Below are 8,376 nucleotides of genomic sequence, written 5' to 3' on the forward strand. Positions count from 1 at the left end.
CTCTGGATGTGTCGTGCCCAGAGCAGGGAACCCCCGAGGGAGCTGTGGGGGTCTGCCCAGAGGGGCCTTGACCCACACCGTCCTGACTGGGCAGGATGCAAGGCCGGGTTCACCAGCTACCCTCTCCTCTCTGCCTGCAACAATGTCACTGTGCCCACACCCACGCCTCTGCAGGGCAACTCTGGCTTGCTCTCCAGGCCTCAGTGTTGATGTCCCCCTTTTCCAGGAAGCCTTTGCTAACCCCACAGTTGGGGCCAGGAGCCTCCTCTGGGTTCCCAGAGGCCCCCTCCCCCAGCACTTCTGACCCTGTTTAATAATAATTATCTGCCCCGTGGACTGAGCTCCCCCGAGTCTAGTCCAACAGCTGGTCCCCAGAATCCAGGGGCAAATCTGGACTCCCTCACTCACTCCCCATCTGGGAGACCTTGGGCAAGTCCCTCCCTAAGCTGCCACAGTTTCCTCCCCTGCAGGATGGGATGATAAGGGGATCTGAGCATTAAATGAGGTGATGCACGGCGCTCCACTGCTGCTCTGTTCATCCCCCTCCAACCACAGCAGGGCCCAGCTTGAGGTTTGCGGATTAAATAAAACGAATGAACAGGCACGCCCATTTGCTGCTCCTGCTTGGGGTGGGCATGTCATGAGCGCAGGCCGCTGGGTCAGACAAGATCCAATTGCTGATCCAGCCCCAGGTGGCCACTGTGGTCAGGTGAAAGCACCTCAAGTCCACCTCACACCCCCGGCTCCCCACAGTCCAGACCAGAGCCCCTTTGAATCCTGCAGGGGTCCTGGGATGTGGGGGTGGCAATGTCCACGGCTCCAGCCCTCCCCAGGTGGCCCTGACAGCCACAGGCCTAGGCCCAGGTGTCCAATGGTTCCTCCCCTTCCTGGGAGCCCAGGTGACAGGTGAGTCGTCCTGGCTACCGAGTGACAGGGCCAAGCCCCACCCACAGGGACAACAGGAAGGTGGCCCCAGGGACAGTGCAGCCCCAGGGATGGTGCGGCCACCAAGAGGCCACTGTGCTCAGCCACTTGGCCACTCGGGGCCTGATTCACAGCTTTCTGGGAAGTGGGTTAACGGGATTCCAGAGCCCCAGCCCCGGGTAGGGCCAGGTCTCTGGGCTGAGTCACAGCATGTGGGCCCCTGGAGGCGGGAGCCGTTACTGAGCCTTGAGCACCCCCTGGCCAGCCCCCATCCTCCAGGGCCCTGGGGTCCTCCAACACCCCATACCCCAGACTTCAGCCACTCCAGACCGGGCCCTTCCACACCTCAGACCCCCTTCCTCTCAATGCTGTGGGGACCTTTATCTGCCCCATGGACGGTCAATGCCAAGGATCCCTGGGCCCAGGTCCCCTCATCTGCCCTTCCAGAGGTCACATCCCAGATCCACAGTCAGAGCCCTGAGCCCACCCATCCCGGCCCGAGGCAGGGGTCTCAGGTAGAGCACCCAGTCCCTGTGACCCTGTAACGGCTCATTTCCTCCCTGCAGCTCCCCACCCACCCCTGTGACCTACAGTCAGGTTGGGTGGCTGGGACAGAGTGACCCGGGGGACTGGTCCAACGGCATTCCGGCACACAGGATAAAACCTGGGGTGACCTGCAGGCAACACTACACACTCTGGCCACCCGCCCCAACTGTCCCAACCAGCACAGCCCTTGGGTCCCTTGAGACCGCCGCCTGGCTGGGCCCCCCACCGGCCATGGTGGTTTCCAGACCCCCCCCAGCCCTGGGTGGGGTTTGTCTCAGGCTCGCAAGCTCTCTGCTGCTTCTGGCTTCCACAGGTGAGTCCTGAGGGCCTGCTGCCCCGCCCTCCTGCCCTCCCTCTCCCTGCCCCCTCCCTCCTGTCCAGCTCCCTCCTCCTCCCTGTGGGCTCAGCACTGTCCTTGCCTGGAATCCGGTCTCTCCTTTCCGTGTCACCTCCTTCTTTGTTCTCTCGGTGTCTTTGGCATATCTCGCTGCTCTGAGCTGTGAGGGGCACATGCCAAAGTGCAGGGGGTGCTGGGCGCACGGCGGGCACACAGTATGCTTCAGCTGTTGTCGCCTGTCATCGTCACCGTCACCTCTCCTCTGTCTCTTTCCTCCCATCTCCCCATTACTTGCCTCTTGGGTCAGCACATCTTGTCCTCGGGGCAGGAGGGCACAGGGGAGGGCACTGGGTCTGGCAGACAAAGCTGAGGCTTCCCGAGCCTCTCCCCAGGCAGGTGGGATGGACTGGGGGGGCCCTACCCAGGGCCCCAGGAAACGCCCTCCTGAGGCCTGGAGGGATCCTGGGGAGTGAGCCGAGAGGATCCCCGGGCTCTGGGGGGCAGGGGACCCCCCTCACCGCTGGCCTGACCCTTTCTTTCTCTACCCTCAGCTCCCCTCAGTGCCACCAATATACCTGGTGAGTGGAGCTGGCTGTCCCGAGGGGCAGGGGAGGGGCGGGAGGAAAGCTGGCAGGGCGGGCAGTGTCTGTGCGTCTGTCTGAGCGGGGGCAGGTCAGAAAGGGGCAGTGGAGGAGAAAGAGCCCGAGTGGTGCTTAGGGCCAGAGGAGAGAGGGCGAGGGCCCAGAAGGACAGCGCAGAGGTGGGCAGGGGTAAGAGAAAGATGGGGCGGGGGTGGGAAGGGCCAGCGGAAGAACTAGCAAAGGAGAGAAGGAAAGGGCAGGAGGGCCGGGGAGAGAAGGCATCGGGAATGCGGGAAGAGCTTGGAGCACAGGCCTGAGGACGTGCAGGGTGGGTGGCAGGAGGCTGGAGAGAAGGTGCCTGTGGAGAGGACAGAAAACTTCCCTCCCCCACCAGCCCCCCCAGCCTGTGGGAAGCCCCAGCAGCTGAACCGGATCGTGGGTGGCCAGGACAGTGCTGATGCTGAGTGGCCATGGGTCGTGAGCATCCAGAAGAATGGGACGCACCACTGCGCCGGCTCTCTGCTCACCAGCCGCTGGGTGGTCACTGCTGCCCACTGCTTCAGGGGGTATGTCCAGCCAGGCCCATCCACTGGATTCTCCAGGACCCAGGCTCCCTGCCCCAGACCCTGGGCTCCCCACACAGCCCCAGCCTCCAAGCCTCTGTCCAATCCTGATGCCCCTCAGCAGAGACCCTGATTCTGCCCAGAACCCTCTCTTGTCCCCATATCTTTGCTGTGCTCCCGGATATGCCCTCCCAAACCCTTCCTGGCTGACCCGCCCTCTTCCCTTTCCTTCCAGCAAACAGGATGAGCTGTCCCTGTTCTCTGTGCTGCTGGGGGCCTGGCAGCTGGGGAACCCAGGCCCTCGGTCCCAGAAAGTGGGTATTGCCTGGGTGCACCCCCACCCCGTGTACTCCTGGAAGGAGGGTGCACGTGCGGACATTGCCCTGGTGCGCCTGGAACACTCCATCCAGTTCTCTGAGCGGGTCCTGCCCATCTGCCTGCCTGATTTCTCCATCCGTTTCACTGTGAACACTGACTGCTGGATTGCAGGCTGGGGGAGTATCCATGATGGAGGTGCGGCTCCTCCCCCTGCCCGCAGAGGTGGTTGGGGATGGCTGGGGACAGACAATAGTGGGCATTTGAGACCTAGATACCATGAGCAGCAAAGGGCAGAAGCCAGAGGCACAGTATGTCAGAGACAGAAGAAAAGATGGGTTGTGACCTGGAGATGAGAAGTCATAGAAACCTAGGTGGACAGTTTTAGGTCATTTCTAGTTTAAAGGCTTCTTTGGCTATGTTTTGAGGCAACAACAGCCATATAAACAAAGCTACTCATTGATACAGGAAGGGCTGAAAGGAGGCACTGTCTGGGGCAAAGCTAGAGGGGGGGAGTGGGGGATAAGAGATATGAAAACAACCCTATAACACGAAAGTGGGAACAGGCATCCCCTGGTGGCGGCATGCCACAATTACAGGCAAAATTCCCAGGAGGAAATGCAGTCTTCCCAACTGTAGAATATAATTTTCAAACCATGTCTGGAGGTTTGGAAAACATCACCTAGAAACACAAACCAGATTAAATAAAGCCAGTGGCAGAGAAGCAGCACAAGAAAGACAGATAATAGATAGATGAGACTGGGTCAAAAATAAATAATAATAAAATGAAATAAAAAAAGAAATGCAGGCAGAAATGAAGGATGAAAGAGAAAAGGGAGACCTGAAAGAGATTTTGAGAGGGAGAGACAGAGACTAAGTAAAAATAAAGTGTAAGAAAATGGAATTTTAACCGGATTCCAGAAGAATTAAGAGAAATGAAGGGGCCGGCCCGGTGGTGCACTGCTACAGTGCGCCACTTGGGAGCGCGGCGGCACTCCCGTCGAGGGTTCGGATCCCACATACAGACCGGTTCCCGCTCACTGGCTGAGCGAGGTGCGGGCGCAGCACCGAGGGTTGCAATCCCATTGCCGGTCCCGGTCCGGTACGGGCACGACACTGAGGGTTGCGATCCGTTGCCGGACACGAAAAAAGACAAAAAGGGAAAAAAAAAAAGAGAAATGACACCAGTTTGGGTGTGCAGGGATCTCACTGCCTCTGAGGTTGCTTGGTCGTCTTTAGGGGTCCTGTGCAGAGCTGCAATTGTGGTCTGGGGAAGGGTCTATAGACCAACCCTAGTCATGGTGTGGGGGTCCCTTGGGTCCTGATAATATTCAACTTTGAGTGGACATTTATTGACCACGTATTCTGCAACAGTCCCCATTCTGGGTAAGGTGGTGCCTGGACACAGGTTCTAACCATCCTGTGGGCATTGGCGAGCTTATTAAAGATATAGAATCTCAGGCCCCACATTTATGTTCTGACTCAGCAGGTCCAGAAGTGAAGACCTGGAATTTGGGTTTTCTGAAAGCGTCTTGGGAGAGCCCAACAGAGTAGATCTTCTAGCCCTTGAGAAACGCTGCTGAAGGGAATGGAGGGAAGCAGTCCCTTGAGGGGGCAACTAGGAGGGGAGACTCCCAGCCTGACTCTATCCTTCTTGCTCCCAGTGCCCCTGCCCCACCCCCAGACCCTGCAGAAGCTGAAGGTTCCCATCATAGACTCGGAAGTTTGCAGCCACCTGTACTGGCGGGGAGCCGGGCAGGGAGCCATCACCGAGGACATGCTGTGTGCCGGCTACCTGGAAGGGGAGCGAGATGCTTGCCTGGTGAGCACCCGTCCCTGGTTGGGAGGGCCCATGAGAAAGAGCCAGTGCCAGCCCTGTCCCCATGGAGCTCCATCACCTCTCCCTGGGGTGACTGAAAGTCCCCCCAGTCCCTGTAGAACCAGCCTCAGCCTTCACTTGTCTGTTCATATATCAAATGTATGAGCACCTCACCTGTGGCCCTTCACTCTCGGGGAGCTTGCATTCTCTTGAGGGGTGACCCCACGACTCGGTCCTCAAGCCATCTCCAGCTCGGTGACTGTCGTGGAGGATGGCAGGCAGGATAGTGTGATGGCCAACCAGGGCTTGGACATTGCAAGGCCTGGTTGCAATTCCTACCCTGCTGCCCATGGCTGCCAGCTTGGGCAAGTCCTTTCCTTTCTCCGAGCCTCAGTCTTCTTAGCTGTAAAACAGAAATGGCAGTACGCCCTTCCAGAGCTGCACTAGGTGCTTCTCCCTGGAAGTGAGCCTGGGAGGCGCGTCCTTCGTGGACCTCCCTGTCCAGGTGGCGTTTGGGTCCTGCCTTCTCCACGAAAGAGAAATGGGCTGCGGGGAAGGGACCCATCTTCCCGCCCCACCCCGCCGTGTGGGTCCCTAACCTTCCTTCCTCTCCGGCAGGGTGATTCCGGGGGCCCCTTGATGTGTCAGGTGGACGGCGCTTGGCTGCTGGCGGGCGTCATCAGCTGGGGCGAGGGCTGTGCCGAGCGCAACCGGCCCGGTGTCTACATCAGCCTCGCCTCCCACCGCTCTTGGGTGGCGCGGATCGTGCAGGGGGTGCAGCTCCGCGGGCGTCCAGCACGGGCTCCGGGGGCACTGCGCCCTCCCAGGCCGGACTCCGGGTCTGGGAACTGGGGGACCAGGCGGTCAAGTGCCGTTCCGCCGCTGTAAATAAGCCACCTACCTCCGGGGGGCACCCGTGGCCCGGCGTGGGGATCGCCTCCGCGGGAGGCCCCGGCCCCGCCCCGCCCCGTCCCGGCCGGGTCCCTCCCGGACGCCACCCCCGGACCGTGGGCGCCTTCATGTACATAAATGTTAATGATTTTTATAGTTATTTGTAACCTTGCCCCCATATCTTATTTATTCCTCCAATTTCAATAGATTATTTATTCCCCAGTTCCTGTTTTTCCCACGTACGGGGACATTGGGAAGCAAAGGTCCAGTTGGGGTTAAGATGGGGGGAGGGGGCCGGCCCGGTGGCGCACTGGATAAGTGCGCCGCTTGGGAAGCGCGGCGGCGCTCCCGCCCGAGGGTTCGGATCCCACATACAGACCGGTTCCCGCTCACTGGCTGAGCGAGGCGCGGGAGCGACACCGAGGGTTGTGATCCCGTTGCTGGTCCCGGTCCGGTGCAGGGGCGACACTGAGGGTTGCGATCCGTTGCCGGACACGGAAAAAAAGACAAAAAGACAAAAAAAAAAAAAAAAGATGGGGGGAGGAGGGTACGAGCTTGGACGCTGGCCTGGCTGAGGACCCGGGTGTCCTGTCTACCCGGGGCTCTAGCCTACCCCTGGTTTCCACTAGGGCTCAACATCCTGATCCCTGACCTTTGCAGCCATGGGTTCCCTTCCATAGCCTCTTCCCGCCAAGGCCACAAAGTGGAGACAAGGCAGGGGTTTTAGTGGGGGAGACCCAACTCTGCTGCATCAAGGAGGGCAGGGGTGGGGGCCCCAGCTTCCCTGCTGGATTTCCAAAACAGGGCTGGCTAGGAAACCTGCAGCTTTGCAAGAGGGATGTTACCTCCCGCTGCCAGGCCAAGTTCCTCCTTCCGTCACCCTCCTGCAGGGCTGTGGCAGAGCCCATGGAGGTGGCTTGGAGGGCAGGTGTCCAGGGGAGTCAGCTCCCGCAGCCCTCAGAGCCCCCGTCTCCCCGATGTGGGCGGGCAGCGCCTCCCTGGAACTGATTCATGGAGTGACTCACTGCTGATGCTGTAAATGCCTGTCTGCGGAGGAAGGAGCCTAACACTGAGACAGCAGGTCTCTAGGCTCTGTGGGCATCACGGACCTGAGTCACCTCCCCTGTCCCCGCAGAGGGGTGGGTGTGAGAGCACTGTCCCAGTCTTTCCTTCAGCACTTCCTAGGCCACCAGCTACTCATCTGCAGCCCGGCCTCTGGCCTCCTGGACCCAGCCCCGTCCCTCCCCCTCCGCAGGCCCAGAGGCTGCCTGCCCGCCCTGCGCGTCCTGCCTGGGCCCCCGTCCTAGCCCACCTGGGCGGCAGACGTTTCCTGCTTCCCTGTAACAAGTGCACGTGCGGCTAGAGGGCTGCGCCTTTGGTGTTGATGAATATGTGAACCTCGTAGTTGCTGATACAGAAGAGATTCATCCAAAACCAAGTCAAGAAAACAACCAGGTCCAATCATGCTGAAAAGAGATAATATTACTCCACTACAAAATGTCTTCAATTAGAAATGATCAGGGAAGTGACTAGTTTTTGAGAAGGCAATACAGTTTTATTTATTTATTGTTTCTTTCAGTGTCCTTTGTTAGGAGCACACGTCTAAAATAAGTGTTCATGGGCCTGCCCGGTGGCGCACTCGGTAGAGTGTGGCGCTTGGGAGTGCGGTGGCGCTCCCACCGAGGGTTCGGATCCCACATAGAGACCGGTGCGCTCACTGGTTGAGCGTGGTGTGGGTGTGACACCAAGGGTTGCGATCCCGTTGCCGGTCACGAAAAAAGACAAAAAGGAAAAAAAATAAATAAATAAAAATAAAATAAAATAAGTGTTCATGTGGTTTTGATTACTTTCATGTTATGATTAGATCACAGTAAATGCTGTGGGGTTGTTTTTACTAACTAACCAATCAAAACTGGCCTGCTCACCAGGGAACCAGCCTGGGGAGTGATCAGGTGACTCGGGTGTCCCAGGCCACAGTGCTGATCCTGGCACAGACTTGTCCGAATCCTCATGGCCCCTTCCCTTGGTGACCCGGTCCCCTTACCCTCCTCTCTTGCCTTCAGCCCCTCCCCTTTCTAGCCCTCCTTTGCTGACCCCTCCCCTTCTCAGTTTCCCCCTCTGTCTCCTCCCTCTCTGCTGCACGCTTCCCCCATTTTCTATCCCTGACCACCCACTCCCTTGTTTCTCCTCCTTCTCTCCATCTCCCTCCTTCTGTCCTGGGGTCTCTCCCTGCAATATCTAGCCCGGCCCCTCAGCCCTCCCCTCCTCCTCTTTCCCCCCAGATCTCACCCTCTTTCACCCCTCATTTTCTTCTCTTTCTTCTCCAGCCTCCCTTCTTCTGTCCTTCTGTTTCTCTTCCTTCTGGCCTCTCGCTCTGTGACCCTCAGTTTCTCCCATGTC

At 58.9% G+C, this 8,376-nt stretch overlaps 1 protein-coding gene across 1 annotated transcript; it reads left to right on the forward strand.

Moving 5' to 3' along the window:
* Positions 1 to 1,698: 1,698 nt before the first annotated feature.
* Positions 1,699 to 7,283, forward strand: PRSS22 (protease, serine, 22). Its single transcript, XM_008566306.1, has 7 exons — positions 1,699 to 1,783; positions 2,359 to 2,385; positions 2,783 to 2,954; positions 3,187 to 3,464; positions 4,931 to 5,088; positions 5,704 to 5,924; positions 7,112 to 7,283. The coding sequence occupies exons 1-7, from the start codon at positions 1,702 to 1,704 to the stop codon at positions 7,281 to 7,283; spliced, it is 1,110 nt and encodes a 369-aa protein (XP_008564528.1). The 5' UTR covers positions 1,699 to 1,701.
* The last annotated feature ends 1,093 nt before the right edge of the window (positions 7,284 to 8,376 follow it).

Source organism: Galeopterus variegatus, unplaced genomic scaffold (genome assembly GCF_000696425.1).
Source record: "Galeopterus variegatus unplaced genomic scaffold, G_variegatus-3.0.2 Scaffold233, whole genome shotgun sequence".
Taxonomy (NCBI): domain Eukaryota; kingdom Metazoa; phylum Chordata; class Mammalia; order Dermoptera; family Cynocephalidae; genus Galeopterus; species Galeopterus variegatus.